The 20244-nt window shown below is 40.2% G+C and overlaps 2 protein-coding genes across 5 annotated transcripts in view; both read right to left on the bottom strand.

Annotated features, from left to right (window-relative positions):
* The window catches only part of sash1b (SAM and SH3 domain containing 1b), a 110876-nt gene that overhangs the window by 28033 nt on the left and 62599 nt on the right, over nucleotides 1-20244 (bottom strand). The window contains exon 1 of one of the 3 annotated variants that reach the window (XM_082142953.1): nucleotides 12328-12476. The exons of the other annotated variants lie outside the window; for them this stretch is intronic. Within the exon in view, the coding sequence (XP_081999079.1) occupies nucleotides 12328-12348 (21 nt within the window). The 5' untranslated portion in view covers nucleotides 12349-12476. Of the gene's footprint in view, nucleotides 1-12327; nucleotides 12477-20244 lie in introns of those variants that run through there. 3 annotated transcript variants of the gene reach the window in all.
* Nucleotides 530-8740, bottom strand: LOC309479088 (uncharacterized protein). Of its 2 annotated transcripts, XM_082142940.1 has the most exons (3): nucleotides 8371-8740; nucleotides 794-8207; nucleotides 530-630 (listed from the first exon to the last, which is right to left on the bottom strand). In XM_082142940.1, exon 2 carries the CDS (start codon nucleotides 7439-7441, stop codon nucleotides 1271-1273), a length of 6171 nt encoding a protein of 2056 aa, XP_081999066.1. In that variant the 5' UTR covers nucleotides 7442-8207; nucleotides 8371-8740; the 3' UTR covers nucleotides 530-630; nucleotides 794-1270. The 2 variants fall into 2 exon arrangements, with proteins under 2 accessions (XP_081999066.1, XP_081999065.1); XM_082142939.1 differs by having other exon boundaries at nucleotides 794-8740.

The following is a 20244-nucleotide window of genomic DNA, read 5'->3' as shown; positions in this document are numbered from 1 at the left end:
TCTGTGACGGGACGTCTCTGATCTGAGCTGCCCAACACAGCCGGCCTGTGATAAACACTTTATTATGGTTCAATCACATGATCTGCTCGCTGTCTCCTATGTGCAGCCTTTTCATTGCATGAAAACAGCAATTTTCAAGCAATAAAAAAGAGCTATGAGCAGTGAAGCCACATGTATATGTGCATGAATGTGACAAACTGATCATAACAGCATATAAATTATTCACAGAAGAGAGAAATCTCACAAACCTTATGAACAAAAAACAATATATTATATATATATATATATATATATATATATAAAATTATATTACATATGTTATATTATATATGTAATATTAACATATATTGTGTTTAATTGTTTATATATTTTTTATTCTCAATTGCAATCTTCATTGGATTCGAATATTTATTTTAATGATTAAAAAAAAAAAAAAAATGTAATCATGGTAATTAACAATTTGGGAAGAAACTATGCTTAATTGTAATTTTTAAAAAATTCACAAATTAAATGAATAATCCTATATGTAACCCCCTCCAGTCAACGGACACGGACACAAGGCGTTCTCTTTTACGGGCATTTATTGGTCAAACCATGTCATCCTTAATGCCATCAAACATGCCGTGAGAACTAAATAAAACATAAAAATCACATAAGTTACAGAAATAAGAATATTCTCACAGAGAATAGCACATTAAATAAATAAACAACACAACGTTAGATAGACTGTTAATAAACCGTCACACAGTTATGCTTTACATTGATAATTACACATTGAAAGAAATATGCATACCTCATTGACCGCGTTAACTCCAGGGAGTGAAAAACAGGTAACAAAGGCAACTTCTCTTCTGTGCGTCTCTCGATAAACTTACAAATGTAATGACATTACCAAAAACTTAACGAGCCGCAGTTAGCTCGGCTTGCGCTACATGCTCCGATGCTGGTGTGACACCAATAAAGGTCTGAACCAAACGAACCTCCGAACAATAGTTCCGCTATACAAGCCTACATAAACAAGTCAGCTTGTACACATATTTCAAAGTAAAAGAAATGCAGATAAGTATAAATATATTATGATATATTTAAGCGTGGTTACTTATTAAATTAAAACTATTCTTTTATGGAACTTAAATTATGCAACTGTCTCTGCTGGCAGCTACACTCCCACCAAATCACTGGTGATTTCTTATTAACTTAATAAACATAAGATTCCAAATTAAAATGATGAGACTTGAGTTTAAGTGAGGTAGCAACAACCAAGACTGCATTAATCAGCTTCAAGCAGGGTTACCGTCTTGTGAATAGGCCGCTCTAAGTAAGTCTGCTTTGTGAGCCGCTTTCCTTGGTCATCCAGCGCTGATTCACTGATCAGCAATCGCAGCTTTCTCACATGTCCATCTTCACCAGGATACACTTCAGTGACCTTGGCGAGTTTCCACTCATTTCGTGGTGCATTGTCATCTTGCACGATCACAATATCGTTGACCTGCGCATTTCTGCGGGTTTTGTGCCATTTTTGTCTCTCTTGAAGATTTAACATGTACTCTTTTTTCCACCTAGACCAAAACTCATTGGCTAAGTGCTGAACTTTACGCCATCTTTTGCGAAGATAAAGGTCTTCTTTCACGAAGTTTCCAGGTGGTGGCAAGACTATGGAAGACTTCATCGTCAAAATGTGATTGGGCGTAAGAGGCTGTGGCCCAGCTGGATCACTCAGCAAATGTGCTGTTAAAGGTCGACTGTTTATAATTGTCATTACTTCGTAAAGGTAAGTTCTCAAAGATGAACTGTCCAGTCTTTGGGATGCCTGATCTAGAATGGATGTCAACACACTTCGTATTGTCCTGATCTGCCTTTCCCAGGCTCCACCCATGTGGCTAGCAGACGGAGGGTTCATGACAAACTCACAACCCAATTGCTTGAGGCATTCTTGATCCATCTCTTTAACCGCTTCCAGGAACTCACGTCTTGCGCCAACAAAGTTGGTGCCCTGGTCAGAACGAAGTTGTCGAACATTACCACGCAGGGCAATGAGAGCACGAAGAGCATTGATAAAAGCATCGGTCGTCATATCATCAAGCACTTCTATGTGCACAGCACGAGAACACAGACAAGTGAATAACAGACCATAACGCTTCACTTCCCTCCTTCCATCTTTAACGTAGAATGGCCCGAAACAATCCATCCCACAATATGTAAAGGGGGGCGTGGTCTCCATACGTTCACGAGGTAAGTCTGCCATTCTTTGTTCCTCTGTACACCTTCTGAACTTTCGACACTTGACACACTTGTAGATGTAGGACGACACTGCATGACTGCATCCAAGTATCCAGATCCCGTTAGCCCTTAGCTCATTCATTGTAATGCCACGTCCTTGGTGTTGCACTCGCTGATGGTAGTGTGCAACCAATAACTTTGTTATGTGACCGGTCTTTGGTAAGACTGCCGGGTGCCTGATGTGAGGGTGCAGAGCAGCATGCTCTAATCGACCTCCCACCCTGAGGATGCCTTGTCCATCTACAAAAGGATTTAGCCTTTGCAGGTTGCCTTTGGTTATTTCCTCCTTGCACTGAAGACTTTGAATCTCCACAGAGAAGTTATTCCTCTGGACGATGCTTATGATGGTAAGTTCTGCATCTTTTCTCTCTTCCAGGTTGCTGGCTTCATTGGTTCTTGATGTCAATCCTTTGAACTCTTTGACACACCGCTTAAGTCTAGCGATGGCTTTGACCAACCTCGTCCAGCTGGAAAACTTCTCTAAGCGTTTAAGCAGTGAATCTTCCGTTGTCAATGTCTTATGCACAAAGACCTTACGAACTTCTGGGTCTTCAACTGCAATGTCTCCCACCTTACTATCTCCACTGGGAAGCTCTTCACACCAAAGAAAATCTGGACCGTTAACCCAGTTAGAAGCAATGAGCTCTTTTGCCTTAAGGCCCCTTGATGCATGGTCAGCTGGATTTTCTTCCGAGGACACGTATCTCCATTGACTTGGTTTGGTACTGTCCTTGATGCGCTGAATCCGGTTTGCCACAAAAACATGGAACCTTCTTGCATCATTGTTGACGTATCCAAGGACGACCTTGGAGTCAGTCCAGAAGAATTCCTGGACCTCTGCTATATCCAACTCCTTTCTGAGCAGATCACTTGTACGCACAGCAACAACAGCTGCTGAAAGCTCAAGTCTTGGAACGGTTGTGACTTTCGTAGGAGCCACTCTGGCTTTGCCCATCACCAAAGCACAGTGAGTTTGTCCTGATGTCCCAATCACTCTCAGGTAGCTGCACTCTCCATATCCTGTGATGCTAGCATCAGAGAAGTGATGGAGCTCATATTTCCGGTCTTCTGGAAAACTTGCTGGAAGGTAACATCTGTCTATTTTGAGATCACCTAGATTCTGTAGGTCCAAGAGCCAGGATTCCCATTGTGGTCGAAGATCATCTGACAGTGGTTCATCCCATCCGACCTTGTCCCGGCACATTTGCTGAAGCATCTGCTTTCCGACTAGAACGAACGGTGCAACAAAGCCAAGAGGGTCATAGACAGACGCAACGGTCGATAACACTCCTCTTCTAGAGAACGGTTGCTCACTCACCACTATTCTGAATCTGAACTGATCTGAGGTAATGCACCAGTTAACCCCTAGGGCTCTCTCCATTTGGTACTCTCCCAAGGCTAGGTCTTGATGTATTGCTGTTTGAGCACACTCTTCTTTGGGGATTGATTCTAGCACCTCCTGGCTGTTAGAAACAAATTTGTGGATGCGTAGCTTGCCATCGCTACAAAGCTGTCTTGCTTCACTGACTAGCTGTTTCGCTTCTTCTTCCGTTGACACACTGGTCAGCCCATCATCCACATAAAAGTTTCGTTCAATGAAGCGGATGGATGCTTCACTGAAACGACCTTGCCCTTGTGCAGCAATGTGTTTGAGGCCGTAGTTTGCACAGCCGGGAGACGATGCTGCACCAAACAAGTGCACTTTCATCCGAAAGACGGATGGTTCGAAGTCGTAGTCCCCATTCTCCCACCAGAGAAACCTTAGATAGTCTTGGTCTTCTGCTCTTACGTGAAATTGATGAAACATGCGCTCTATGTCGCACATTATTGCTACTGGACCCTTACGGAAACGACAGAGAACACCTACCAATGTATTGGTCAGCTCTGGCCCCGTAAGCAGATAATCGTTCAATGACACGCCTTGAAACTTTGCTGAGCAGTCAAACACAACGCGTATCTTGCCTGGTTTTTGTGGGTGATACACCCCGTGATGAGGGATGTACCAAACAGGGCTCTTGTTGATTTCTTCTTCAGGAACTTTCTCAGCATCTCCACGCGTCATTGTTTCGTTCATGAAGATTAAGTAGTCCTTGTGGTACTGTTTGTCTTTCTCAAATCTCCTCCTCAAACACTTAAGGCGATGAACAGCACATTTCTTGTTGTCTGGCAGACTCGGCCTGTCTTCTTTAAATGGCAAAGGCATTTCACAGTGACCGTCAGGCTTGATCTTGATTCCTTCCTCCATTATTGAAATGAAGCGAAGATCTTCTTGTGAGAAGTGAGCATCCTCCACGCTTCTTTCATTAAAGTCTGACTCCAATATCTTCATAACATTTGGCGGAGTGACTAACTCCTTGACTTGTGTTCGACATATGTATCGGACTTCACTTGTCAGGTTGGCAGACGACTGAAGGGATGGCATTACTTGTCTGACAATAGTTCTGTGGCTGCTTCCAATTGCATCTCCGTAGTCGACACAGGAACTACCAGGGCCAACAATACTCCAGCCGAGGTCTGTTTTTTGAGCAAAAGGCTCCTCATCTCTGCCTGACACAATTTCTCTGGGTAACAGGGCTTGAGAACAATTGTAACCTATAAGCAGACCAACGTCACAGTCAATTAAAGGAGCAATCTCTTCTGCAAGATGCTCTAGATGAGGCCATGCTCTTGCTGTCTTGGGTGTGGGAATGTGACTTACATTAACAGGAATGAAGTCTCTTGAATAGGTTACCGGAAGAGTGATTTTCTTCGCTGAATAAAAACCTCTGATCTGCAACCCAGTTACCTTCTGACTTGGAATGACTGTACTTCTCGATGACAATGTTGAGAGTTTTAGTTGCACTGGCTCCTTCTGTGTGTCCAGAGCGTCTGCCTTTTCTTTCAGGATAAAGGTGGTATCACTTTGGTTATCCAGTAAAGCATATACGAGAACTTCATGCTCTGGGCTACTTGTTGTCGACAACCACACTGGAATAACGGTGGACGTGTATGTTCCAATCATGTTTTGCACCACACGGTTAGAGGTGGCTTCCTTAGAAGCTTCCTTTGACTGCTTAGAATCCGTCCTTTCCTTAGACCTCTCCTTCTCTTTGGCTTGTTTCCAACTCTCCTTTCTCTCGTCATCTCTGTGATCCTTCTTTCCATCATCCCTGACCCGGTCTTCATGCAAACAGGTTGGGTGCTTCCTTTTACATGTGTCGCATACACTCCTCCATTCACAGTTCTTAGAACGGTGTCCTGTCTTCAAGCATCCAAAACACAGTCCTTTAGTTTGCACAAACTTGACCCTTTCTGAGATTGACTTTTCTTTGAACTTTCGACATGTTTGAATGCCATGGTGCAACTTCTCACAAAAGACACATGTTTTAGGGTCTGGGTTTTCTTCTGAGCTGCTTGCCAGCACCTTTGCACCAACATTTCGAGACTTTGGTGTCTTAACCTTTTCACTATCACCAGACTTCAAAGCATGAAGAGATGTCACAGGGTTGCATGCAATCTTGGCTTCTCTTGCAACAAACTGAACAAATTCGCTAAAGCTTGGAAAATCATGTGTTGATTCTTCAACCTCCAGGACCTTTCTGTTCCATCTTGCTATTAGCCAATCAGGAAGCTTGTTGAGCATTCTTTGGTTTTCACCGCAGTCATTTAGGACTGCAAGACTCTTGACATGCAACATTGCTGCTTCACAGCTTCGTAGAAAATCTGAGAATTCTCTTAGTTCAATGCTGTCCTTGGGTCCTATTTTTGGCCATGAAGTTATCTTATCCCTGAAGGCCTTGGCAATCACAAAGGGGCTTCCATACCTTTCTTCCATGATGTCCAATGCTGAATAGTAGGCTGCATCCGTGCCTAGCAGGAAGTAACCTTCAATAGCTTTCTTTGCAGGTCCTCCAACATACTTGCGGAGGTAGTAGACCTTCTCATTCACTGGAATATTCTTCCTACCGATCAATGTCTCAAAGGATGTTTTCCAGTCTTTATACCTTAGTGGATCTCCATTGAAAACAGAAGGCTCTGGTATTGGGAGATGGCTTACGTTGATCGACTCTGTTATTGCTTTGGCAAGAGCTGTAGTGCTATCTTCTTGATGAGCAATGGCAGCAGGTTGCACACTTTCAACAGTCTGTGTCACCATAGCAGGTTGTACATGTGTGGCGTTTTGTGGTGTTGCCACATGATGCACAGAAAGACTTCTTTGAGTAGTTTTAGCTTCGCTTTTCACATGCTTACTGCTATGGAGCAACTCCGATATCTCTTCGTCCGAACCCACTTCCTGTTCATAGACCTGTAGACGTGCTTTTGCAGCATTCATTTTCTTAACTGTCTCTAAGCGCTCTAACTGCCTGCGCTTCTCTTCTAATAAATTTTTTCTTGCAGCATTTTCTTCTTCTTGCAGTGCAAGCCTCTTTCTGTTCTCAACTTCGAGGTTCCCAAGCTCTTGTTCCTTAAGTTCCATGTCCTCTAATACCTTTAATGTGGCTTGAGTTGCAGCTAGCTCTGCTGCAGCTTCCAGTTTCTTTGAAGAGGTCAGGCTTGATTGCTTTGAACTGATGCTTGCAAACTTTGAACTTCGTGAACATATACTAGACCTTTTGGAGGTTGCGCGTGTAAGCACTGAGCCAGTCTCAGTCCAGTATGCTCGTTCTTTGTGAGTATCGGGTACCTTTTCTCTTAATACAAGAGAATCCTCTGCATGTTCCAGTAGCTTTCCTGTGACAGCATCACACGTGTCTACTCGGCGGCGCGTCTTGCCATCCGGAGTAGTGTGTTGGCGTAAATCTTGATAAGCTTGTTTTACACTTGTTGAAGCGTTACTGATCTTGGTTATGTAGGTTTGCAGGATTTCAGTGGAGAATGTTCCATCGATTGCTTTCCTAGTCTCTTTAGCAAGAACTTTCCATTTGTCATAAGAGGTAGTAAAGCGATGTTGAAGCTTTTTAGTTTGGCTGTCATACAGTTCTTGACCCTTTTCAGTACGCTCTCGGGTTCTTTGGCTTCTTCTTAGACTTTCCTCTACAGCAGCTTGGGTCTCTACAGCTACCTCAGTCTCTTTTGATGGGTTTGCATCTATATCAAGGTCTTTAAACTGCTGCTGTAAACCTGTTGCTCCATTGTTAGCATCTAAGCCCTTTTCTTTTGTCTCATACTCGTGCTCAGACATTTTTAATATTTTTGGAATTGGCACCTTAAAACCTTTTGTTTAGTAGCTAAACTTAAAATGAGCTAAATAAAATAAGTGACAAACCTAGCTTAATGTTCCCAGTAAGCTTTTGTTTACATTGAATAATGTACCTTAACTTTACCTAAGTATGTTTTACAGTGTACTCTGCTAGAAACACTTTCCACAATGCAAATTAACTTATTTTCACTTAAAACAGCATAAACACTTCTCTTTATCACCAAAATAATCAAATTAATTTAATGGAAAAAATAATAATGGAAATATTATGATGGTCCCTTTAAATAATTATTTACCCTTCAAATAGTTTAGCAGTAAAGTGAGTAAAGCATTCACTTCAACATGTAAACATGCACAACACAATGAACATTTAACATTTAGCACTTATAGAGCCCCTTTAGCAGTTGAAGGCTATTCTACTTCTTAATATTTAACTTGTTTTAAATATTCAGCTTCTTGTAGTTTAACCATGCAATGCTCCTGGGTTCTGCTTGCCTCTTAATATGTTAACATTGTATGCACAGTCTTATCTTTGACGCTCACATTCAATGTAAACGTGCGTGCAGCTCCGTCGACGGACGGCAGGCGCGGATCATCATCTTCCCCACGTCTCCACCTCGTGTCGAGCAGGCTGAGTTCTCACTGTAACCCCCTCCAGTCAACGGACACGGACACAAGGCGTTCTCTTTTACGGGCATTTATTGGTCAAACCATGTCATCCTTAATGCCATCAAACATGCCGTGAGAACTAAATAAAACATAAAAATCACATAAGTTACAGAAATAAGAATATTCTCACAGAGAATAGCACATTAAATAAATAAACAACACAACGTTAGATAGACTGTTAATAAACCGTCACACAGTTATGCTTTACATTGATAATTACACATTGAAAGAACTATGCATACCTCATTGACCGCGTTAACTCCAGGGAGTGAAAAACAGGTAACAAAGGCAACTTCTCTTCTGTGCGTCTCTCGATAAACTTACAAATGTAATGACATTACCAAAAACTTAACGAGCCGCAGTTAGCTCGGCTTGCGCTACATGCTCCGATGCTGGTGTGACACCAATAAAGGTCTGAACCAAACGAACCTCCGAACAATAGTTCCGCTATACAAGCCTACATAAACAAGTCAGCTTGTACACATATTTCAAAGTAAAAGAAATGCAGATAAGTATAAATATATTATGATATATTTAAGCGTGGTTACTTATTAAATTAAAACTATTCTTTTATGGAACTTAAATTATGCAACTGTCTCTGCTGGCAGCTACACTATAAGTAGACAGAGCAATATAAATGATTTCTTTTGATTATGGTATAAAATGTGACCTGGACATGTTCTTGCCAGGTTTTGAGAGATTCACTCTTATATAATCCACTATTAAGGATTATGTTAATCACCTTGAATGAATGTTAAGTATTACCTTCTACATAATATAAATGCTAATCTGAACATAAATGAGCCAGCTAGTGCAAAATTTATTCAAACATTACATCAAACATCTCAAGCCACTAGTGGGACAGGAGCATGACATTATACTGTAGTTAAAAGGGTTTTAAATTAGGTGCAATGTCACATCACCCAGGGAACATATCATGGGCTCAAGGGTCTCAGCATGTGTCGGGACGAGCAGCAGCTCATTTATCTTCTCCTCTCTGTGTACGGGCCGCTCTGTTGCCCTCCTCATTAACCAGGGAACCCTGGGCATGATGAATGAGATGACGGGGGTGAGGGGGGATTACACCCGCTATAATGGCTCCAATTCCCCGAGTTATCTGTCTGGATGACTGTACGGGTAGCCGAGGGTCACGCCACGTTCACCTCAATTAGTTTTCAACAGCTCCTGAGAGACGATATCGCTGAGGGGAATGTGTCTGTCGCATCGATTACACTTCATACAGGCTACATGAAGCTACATCAGCTGATTGATTACTTTAACAATTATTACAAGTATTATAAGTTTTTTATATAATAAAGTGCCCCTATTATGCTATTTAAAAGTCTCAGAATTATGTTTTGGAGGTCCTCTACAACAGGTTTACATGCATCAAAAGGTCAAAAACTGTTTAATTTCCTCATAATATACATAGAACACATTTTTCAATGATTCTCAAACGACTTGATGGATGAATCAGTCTCTCTAAATCTCTCCTTTCCGTGAGCGACTCTGCTCTGATTGGTCAGATGGCACAGTCCATTGTGATTGGTCTACCGCGTACAGCGCCTGTCGGAAAATAACGCCAATTACCATGACTGAACTTCAGCTCCATCCGGAGGCTCCTATGTACATCCAACATGTAAAGACAGTAACGGACAATGACAGTGATTTTACCATATCAATCCGATTGCGAGTTCGAGGATGAAACATTGAAAGATCTATTCATTCAACCCGAACCTCCATGGCAAGGATGACTTACACTGAGTGTATCACTGAGAAACGTCCTGTTCCAGGTACATTATGAGATGTTGCAACTGTAATTCCTCACCATCAGCATTAACAAGTGCATGTTCATCAACAAACTGATGTGTAAATCATTTTTGTTTTCTGGAATAATGCAGTATTTATTATAAATGATTCATCCATGCACATCATTATGTTTTTTAAATTCTTGAGCCCTTGTAATCTTTAATCAAAATAACTTCCTTCCCTCTGGCAATGACATCTCTTCTCTGATGATGTGTTTACTGGCATGAGGGCGGGGCAACCTGTAACTCACATAAGATCGACCAATAGCAAACCACGTCCATCCAATCAATTTCCCATTGACAAATACAAGTCCCACTCTACACTTTTTCCTTGATCAAGAAGCTGTTTGAGTTGGAAATACGTCACAAAAGGGAAGAAAAGGCTATCGCAACTTCCATTTTATGTCGACTTTTAATATGCACCAATTTGCATACATTTCCAGAACAAAAATCCGACATTGGATAAAGCCAAGTTCAAAATTCTTGGTTAAAGCCGGGTGCACACTGTACGATCTGGCCATCTAAGACACATTTTGCAACTTCTACAAGATTCCTCTGATCCTAGGTTAGAATCTGTAGTCTTCGATCGCTAGTTTGACATGTTCGTATCAAACTTAACCCCTGATGAAATTCTGGCAGTGTCTGAGGTTTTGAGGCACAGTCCTATAGTGTGGCTTCTCCTACGACAACCGAAGTAGAATAGAAGCCCAGAACCTGATGATGCAATTAGTGCGACACCAAACCACCATTTGCTCCTCACACACGTTCTTCGTTTTTGCCTGTAGTGTCTCGCCTTAAAGAGATAGTTCACCCACAAATGGAAATTCTGTCATTAATTACTATGCAGATACCAGGTTGAGGTTAAACCACAGGAGTCACATGGATTTATTTAATGATGTCTTTAACTTACACACACACACACACACACACACACACACACACACACACACACACACACACACACACACACACACACACACACACACACACACACACACACACACACACACACACACACACACACACACACACACACACACACACACACACACACACACACACACACACACACGCTCCATGAAGCAGCCGGGACACGTTCTGGCTCTGGGAAACAGGAAATGACACAACCAGGAAATCTCAACGTTACATTCAGCTGCATCACTGTCATTGATTATCTCACACACAAATGTGGGGGAGAAAGTCTTAAAAGTTTATAATTGATGAGTATGTTCTGCAGCTGGAGTGTGAGGAGTTTCTGTGTTTCTCTCGCCCTGCCTGGAGTCCACGAACTGAAACGTTTACGCCAAACAGTCTCTTTAATCAAGTCCATATACTCTGATCTGATCCCGGTCTGTTTCTCAGCCTTCCTGCTTTTACTTCAACACACTTCCTTCATTTCATCATCTTCAAGCATATATATTATTCATTCACTCATTATTCTCAACAGTGATTCTCATTACCATACTTAAAACATGCACAAATACAATTCAATTTATTGAAATGGGCATGTATTAAAGCAGTACACCAAACACTAAAAGTAAAGTAAGTACTGTTGGTGGAAATATTAATATCATTTTCAAACAGACATCTCAAAAAGTTTTTTCTATTTATGAGAGAAATGGAAAAATAAAAGGTCAAGGGCCAAACTTCTTATTTACAATACAAAATAACTCTCATTTAGTGACACATCTTGCCTTACAAGATGGATGTTCACACAGTTTGTGGCGCTTATCTGACCAACAACAACTGAATAAACGACAACATCTCCTGCAACACAACCAAAGCTTTAACTTCCTGATAAACAGAGCAGACTGGGGCTAGTTGTCACATGGGAAGAACTCGGAAGGTCTATATTTCATTAGCTATCCGATTTTTTCTTTCAATAGAGTAAATGTTAGAATGGAGCATCTTTTAAACGTTATAAATGTGTCCGTGCTAAGAAGATAAGTAGATGCAAGAAGGAAAATATAATTCACAAATCAGTTTGCAAATACATGTAAGAGAGAAGACCAATTGGAATTCAGTATGCAAATACTGAGCATCCTAAAGCAAGTCCATAGGATTCCAAACTTTATTCTTAAATTTCTTAAAACATATAACCATCAAAACATAATCTAAAGCTGAAATGATCTATAAAATAATCTGTAAATGTTTAAAAAGTTTAGGCTGAATTAGATTATTAGAAGATTAACAGTGTTAAAAACATAAAACAAACTAACCAGAAAGTTTGAGCAATATCAACAGAGAGCATCTAATGATCTTCAAAAGCATTGACATATTCACACAAGTGTGTTAATTCATTTAAAGCATCATGACAGTTAGAATATGTCCATTCACAAGTTCCCTTTGAGAACAAAGTAAAACACCCTTTGAAAAGTCACACACACTCACCATTGGTCTCCAGTCTAACATGCGGCTCCTCTGTGTTCAACAAGCTCAGTTTGACTGCTGAAACTTTCCCTGGACGCTCAGAGAACAATACACACGCCGCTGTGAACGGAGCACTGACCCCCACACACACATGCGGCGGCGAGCAAATGACATGAAATATACTGCAGGGTGGAGCTCTCTCTCTCTCTCTCTCTCTCTCTCCAGCTGCGGGACAGTCAGCGCAGTTTAATAAACTCCCTCCTATGAGCTTTAAAATGTGTGTCTGTGAGGCTGATGGGGCAGAAGCAGATAAGATTACCCTGACAAAAGCTGAACAGATCTCTTATTATCAGCACGGGTAAAAAGATACGACCCTTGTGCTGCTGACGGGAGGAAATCGAAATCAGGAGAGGACAGAAAAACAGTATGTTTTATACGAGGAACCTGTACGTACTTAAACAGATGAATGACAGATATTAGGGTGAGTCTTACAAATAAATGTCAGGTTTATACTTTCCTCAAAATGTGTATATATATATATATATATATATTATTTTTGAGTCAAATATATATGCATGTATAAAATGTATATGTATATATATATTTTTGCAATTATATATTTATATAACCAATTTATATTTTGAATGAAGAAACTTAAGCCTAACATAACAATTAAGAACATATTCCACATTCTATAATTACTGTCAACGATTGTAAAGCATATATAAAACACAATATAGTATGACTTGCATAATATAATACAATATAATATAATATAATATAATACAAAAAATATTGAGTATGACTTGTCAAAAATAGGCTTTATCTTCTTCATGTTTTTTTTTTCTTTCTTTTTGGTTTGAAAGTAAAACATGACTAATATAATATAATATTATATTATATTATATAATAAATATAATATAATACTAAAATATTGAATTTGACTTGTGAAAAAATTGCTTTTTTATGTCAAATATAATTTCAAGGTTTTTTTTTTGTTATTTGAGAGTAAAATAAGACTTGTATAATATAATATAATATAATATAATATAATATAATATAATATAATATAATATAATATAATATAATATAATATATTGAGTATGACTTGTGAAAAAATAGCTTTATCTTCTTAATGCAATTTATAATTTCCAGTTTTTTTTCTTTTTGATTTGAGAGAAAATAGGACTTGCATAAAATAATAATATAATATAAAATATGAAAAATAGGCTTTAAGTTTTTTATGCAAAATATAATTTGTTTATAAGTTAAAAAAAAATTAAACTACCACTTGTATATTTCTTGACAGTATTTGTGAGACTGACTCAGTAGGAAACCAAATATTCTTAATACTAACTGGTTGGTGAACAAGCTCAAAGACTCAAAGACGCAGAGCACTAAACGCCAGTAGATGGCATCAGACAGCATGAGTTTGACATCACTGTGAATTAGAAGAGGTTTGTCTGGACAGCAGTATTATCTCAAACAATCTCAGGCAGAACTGATGAAAACCCTTACAAAAACCATAAATACCATGGTAAATGAATACAGTAATTATTCAGTACCATGGTATATATTAAAAAGTACCAGTACAAATCACGTACCTCATGGATTAAATGTGTCCTGTAACTTCACACATGATTTTTCACCTGGTGAACAGCTGCATGTACAGTGGGTCTGTGTAGACACCTACACTGATTATAATGAAAGTGATCTATCTGTTGTGTCATGTTGTTCTCTCTCCAATATCACAAACTTACAGCACTATCGATCTGTGAGACTGTACGAGGAAGTGACTGCGAGTCTGTCTGTGGGTTCTGACATCATTAGATCAGTAGCAGTGCACATTACAGTCAGGAGCAGATGGCCGGTCGGGGGTCTGCATCATGTCTGTGTGTATTTGTGGACGGCGGGCACATGCCTGAGGGCGCAGAGATAGGCGAGTGCCAGAAAGGGCATTTTTGCGCACCAGTGCACCGGCAGAGAAACTGAGCCTGTCTGTCCGCATCTCTCCTCACTGGCTGGCTGAACTCACTCACAGTCACAGTACCGCACCAGTTCAGAAAACTGCACTCTGGACCACTGGATATACGATTTCTGTTTGTCACATAAAAAGGCAAAATAGGTTGCAGAAAGGATTTTTGCATTAAGTATTTTGATACTTTGAAACTTACTTCACAACTGATAAAAAACTACATTCTATGTAGTTTAAATGTAATCCGGACGTACTGTACAACATCCGCCATGTCATTATCATGTGACCTACATCGTAAGTTGCGCAGTTCACTTCTATTCACAAATCCGCTCCCATGGCCTCATGGGATAGTAAAGTGTCGAATTTGCACTTTAGAACCTCGCCGGAAGTAGTATGTAAAATCCGGTACTTTTCGCCTATGATACTACTTGGCTTACATGAGGCCCTATTTGAACGATGTAAACGCATGGTCTAAAGCGCACGGCACAAGTGCACTCAGGGCGTGTCAGGATCCACTTTTGCTAGTTTAACGACAGGAAAAATGGTCTAAAGGGTTGTCCATATTCTCTTAATGAGTAATGAGTGTGTTTTGGGCGTAATGTGCAATAAACCAATACAAGTCTCATCTCCCATTCCCTTTAAAAGCCAGTTGCGCCCGCGCCATGGCGGATTCGCTATTTAAATGGCGGAATTTGCAAGGGAAAAACTGAACGCTTCTCTAGCGAGGAAACGGATCTGCTCGAGTGCGAGGTTAAAGTGTGCAAGCAGACCATCTACGGGACAAAGTGTACACGCTTTGTGGACCCGCCTATAGGCACATATTAATAACGCGTTCTTTAAATAAAAAAATATAAAGCCTCCAAAAGCCTGGAAAAATATAAAGTTTCCATTGACCAACTGAAACCTGGTCTAAAGTCAATGGCGCAATATTTTTTTGTTATTCAAAGAGCACGTTAGTAATGTGTGCCTATAGGCAGTATTTCTTTTGTTATTTCATCTATTTCAGTTGCCTCAAAATAGCAACGCGCCAACAATGTGCCTGAACACACCTTGTTGGCGCAGGACTGGAAAATGATAACTACGTCGGGTTAAAACTAGCAAAAAACACTTGCGGCCCTAACATACACCCGGCTCAATGCAGCGCCATGTGTAAGATAGGGCCCATAGTGTTATATAAAATGGAAGTAGGCATTTTCGTAGGCATTGTCTTTGTCTTTATGAGTCAAAACTGCCTGTTTACTTTTCCAAGTTTCAGATAGTGATTACAACTCTATTGGCACAGGACACCCTGTCTAACATTGGACGTGGACTTCAGGGAGAGAGAATTCGGCCCCTTAGTGAGAGTCCCAGAATCCCACAGCTCTGGCATGGTGAACACAGAGTGATTCACAAGTCCTTGACTTTTTGTTTGTTCCATCCAGTCAAGCGAGAACACACATGCGACTCATGCCCATAACAGCTATCACTCAAAATCTAGCGTGATGCTTCCGGATATCTGGTTCTCTTGGGGTCGTAAGCGCCATGTTGGTCATGTTGTGTGATTGTGTGAACTCAGCATGACCCTCTGTGTCTGAATAGCCGAAAGCATGTCCAACAGGGGCACAGCTGTTCAAAGTAAATTCATTCAGCATATTTATTTAGTCTTTGCATTATGTAGCTTTAATTGTGCCCTCTTGAAAAATCAGGGCTGATTCAGAGGTTTGCCAGATGTTTCGACGTTCCAGCATCTCACACAATAACACCAATCAACTTTTCTGTGCCAGTCAATCTACTAATTACAATTTACGAACGCTTTTTCTCTCATATCTGCATGTAATTTTGTCACCGGTTTAAAAACAAACACACACCATATAAATATCAGCAATACAAGTGACATCATTTACACCCCATTTTACTTCCATAATGTGAAATATTTAAAATTGTGATATTCGACAGTGAAAAATATAAAGTCTTGATTTTTAAAGGGGACCTATTATGCCCTTTTACAAAGTTTTGATTTTGTTTTTGGGGTCTACTAGAATAGGTTTTCATACTTGGATGTGCACAAAAAAAATCCCCATTATTTTTCCCATATTTTACATTGTAGCAGCACCTCTCTTCCCAGTCAGTCAGAAACGCTCTGTTTAGTTCCGGTCTCTATGAAGCCCCTCCTTCCGAAAAGCAGAATGTGCTCTGATTGGTTGGCTGGACTTGTGTATTGTGATTAGTCAACCACTTCGAGCTTGTTTGGGAGATGTCCCGCCCCTTACCATAACCGTGAGTTTTAACACACTACTAACTCAATTAAACTGGGCCTCGCCACTTTATTTTGCGTAGACCTTGGGCAGGAATTATTTAAATAAGGAATATTGTGATGTGTTCGTTCCCAGAAGAAAACTCAAGACTCAGGGATTTCAGAGTGCACTGATATAGAGAATAACTCCCTTTGGAGTGACTTTGTGCTTTACAGATTTTTTTTTTATATGCTCAAACAGCAACATTACACACTAAAGCAAGTTGAAAATGTAAAATGCATAATAGGCCCTCTTTAACCACCACTACTGTGGAAACTATTGGCAATATTTCAGAAAGCATTACCTAAAACTGACCATAGATATTTGGCTATATGACCTTGGTGACATCAGCTGAGCAGGAAATTCATTTCAGAGGCGGAGCATTTTGACAAAAGACTATGAAGACAACCCCTTTTTTCCCATTGGAATAACGTGCAAAGATCAATTGTGCACAATAGCATCAGGAACCTGTATTTAGAAAGTAATAACACAGTTAATTTCACGTTGATGTTAATAGTGACAAATGACAGATTCATGACACTCCCAGCGGACACATATTCTGTGGGATATAAAGTGAACAGACTGTAAATAAGATGAGCGATGTGTTTAAGACACTGCCTCAGCTTGAACCGTGACGACCTCCCGGGCAGCAGGCCGGCGTCTGCATGGCCCGTCTAACAAGGACAGACAGCTAAGTGAATTTTGACAGGTCTCTAGAGGCACATGGGGTTAAACAGACGCGTCTCTTTGTAGCCAGCTGTCACTCACCAATGCGCTCCTGTCACATGATAAACCAACACGCTGACACACGCTGCCAGCTCCAGAACACTGGAGCCAAAACACTTAAAGGCCACCTGAACTCACAATGTACGTTTTTTAGCTTTTAGTATGAATATGTTAGCCTTAAGGTTATGAATAAGCTGGTGTGCTCCAAAACAATGACAAAATTCGCATTTAGGAGATATAAGCATTCAAAACTTACAGTCTTTCACTTCCGCTAAAATGGATCATGGATTTTTTTTACATCAACGCAGACCTTAGTTTCTCATCACATCTTCTGTCCAATCAAATGCTCTCTAGAATCTGAAGCGTCCCGCGACTCCCGCCCCCTATGCTATAAATACCACCTGGCTAAAGCGACCGTTGACACGTCACAGAGCAATATGGGTTGGAGACTAGAGTTCGGATTCTCAAACGCTCGAGTTTTATTCCGTTTTCTAACTGTACGTTGGAAGAATGAAAAGGCTAGAATTTATTCACACCTCTACTATTGAATCCAACTTATCATCGGCGCTGGGATTTGCTTCTATGGCGCTGTCAAGTACAACTTGAGGTCTGTCAGGTAAACCAAATGCTATTGGCTATTCAATAGGAGCCATTCAATAAGTCCCGCCTTAGCTTCCTGTTTCAGTGGAAATTACGTCAACGCATCAAACAAAGCTATGCGTTCCAGGACACTTCAGTGGGCTTTTAAATAATCTCCAACAAAATTAGATAAAACTATGCCTGATGTGTTTACATATGTAAATAAAAACATAAAATATAATGCAATATGGGTCTTCAAATCTGAAAACAATATCATCATCTTAGAACAATATCAAGACTGACTTCCACGTACTGTAGATGAACAACAAGAAAATAGTCCTGAAACTAAATTATTCTAGATGTTGCTTTACTATGTGTATTTTTAGCATGTTTACATATTTTATGTCAAGGTATCATATGATGCACAATTGTGCATGATGTGCTTTGTGTTAAAGTTTATTACTTACACTTAAAGAGTATGTTCAAATCACTAACCCTTCAAATGGACAATAGCAGCACCACAAGAGAATTATTATTTATTAGAGATAATGTTTCCTATATTCTATCTGATGGTCACATGATTCTGCTCTGCGAAAGACTGAGTGGAATAGAAGCCTAGTAAACCACAGAAGAACAGCCTATAGCAGCATCGTCATAAATATATAATGGCTCATAATTTCTTTAAGAAACACGTCTCAAAGACTCAACCTTGTGACTCGCATTTTTCCACATCATTGCCCGGCTCACTGGATTCAGTTACCATGACACTACAATCCCACGAATCCTTCAACAGGCAGACAGAACCAGACTATCACATTTCATCTACCTCCTCATGCAAAAAATCCCCTTTTTCCTTTCTAAACTCTAGAACATGTTTAATTTAGAGGAGTGGCGTTGTGCTGTTTAATTACCTACGGGTGAGTGATCTAAAATTCCTATGGACACGATCCGCCACACATCGGTCTGCAGGGTTTTAGGCATGCTATCATCTCAAAGAAAACATCTCAGAGCTCTCACTTGCTGATAAAGTCAATAAAGGTGACTGGTGACTGACCCACATAAAGCTGGCCCACCTCAGAGTAACAAGTGCATCTATTGTGAAAGTCCTAATTAAGATTTAATCAGTTCCTCGAAACTGCCTGCAGACGTTCCCTCAGAGACCTGGAGCTACACCGCCGAAGCATGACCTGAAGTCATCTATACGATAACAAATCCGGCAGGTGACCTTACCTTCAACCAAAGCAGCTGTCGTGAAAGAGTGAGTGTAATCCATTAAATCTAGTATTAATCTCATCTAACAAACCTAAGCAGATCAAAGTGAATTTTAAAGGAGGAATTTGCTTTAGAATAACATGAACATGAGTCTGTTTTGATTTGGGGATCATATATTACACAATGGCACAGGAAGGAACTGTAATACTTGAAATAATAAAGAAAATTAAAGGGATAGTTCACTCTGCGTCCTCTTGGGTTAAACGCTGAATCCGTTGCTCCCAGCGCTGACCTCTCTCTGCCATCTCACTGTTGACGCTCCTGATGGTTTGACTTCTCTCCTCTGGACTTGTCCTTTCCAGCACACTGCCTCTGACACCTTGATGTTTCACTTAGAAATGTTCTAGGGACCATCTTTACTGCTTACACAGCAGCACATCATATGCATCCCAGCAGATTCATCACCAGCACCTGAATTCCTGACAACCTGTAGATTTCTCCATAGCAGTCTTATACTCCCTACACTCTCAAAATAAATGTGCAAAAAAAAAAAAAAAAAAAACTCGGAAAGGACATCTTTGTACCTATTTACCCCTAAAAGATTCATAATAGTACATTAATGCCTCATTTCAACTGAGTGGTACGGTACGGTACAGTAACAGTACGCAATTTTAGCTGTTTCCCTGGTCAGAAGTTGTGAATGTTCCCCTAATTCCAAACCGTACACCACTTTTTTGGGACCCTTCTAGACAGAGAATCACTTGCTAGGGCTAGCAGGGAAATAACAACACAAGAGGCGCCATTTCTTAATACAATTGAAACACGTTAGCGTTTCTTCTTGTGACAAACAGACAACAAGATCTGCTGTATGTCCTCCATTGATGTTTACTGTGTCGCTTTTCTTCTTTGCGCAAGAATGTAATCGATCGCTACTTTCCGGCATACACCATGCCTATCAAGTAAGGGTACTGTTGGCGGTGGAAAGGCAAGCCAGATCAGGGTTTACCATACCGAATCATACTGTACTGTAGGCATTTGGGTATATGTAACAACTCCAAGCTACTAATAAGCCTTTCAGATGAATCTGTATGTTAACTGTATATTATTACACTGTCGTTCAAAATTTTGGGATCTGTAAGATTTGTAATGTTTTCAAAATAAGTCTACTCTGAC

Source organism: Leuciscus leuciscus, assembly GCF_965113295.1.
Source record: "Leuciscus leuciscus genome assembly, chromosome: 17".
NCBI classification, from domain to species: Eukaryota; Metazoa; Chordata; class Actinopteri; order Cypriniformes; family Leuciscidae; genus Leuciscus; species Leuciscus leuciscus.
Note: the sequence above shows the minus strand (reverse complement) of the source record. Positions and strands in the feature narration are given on the sequence as shown.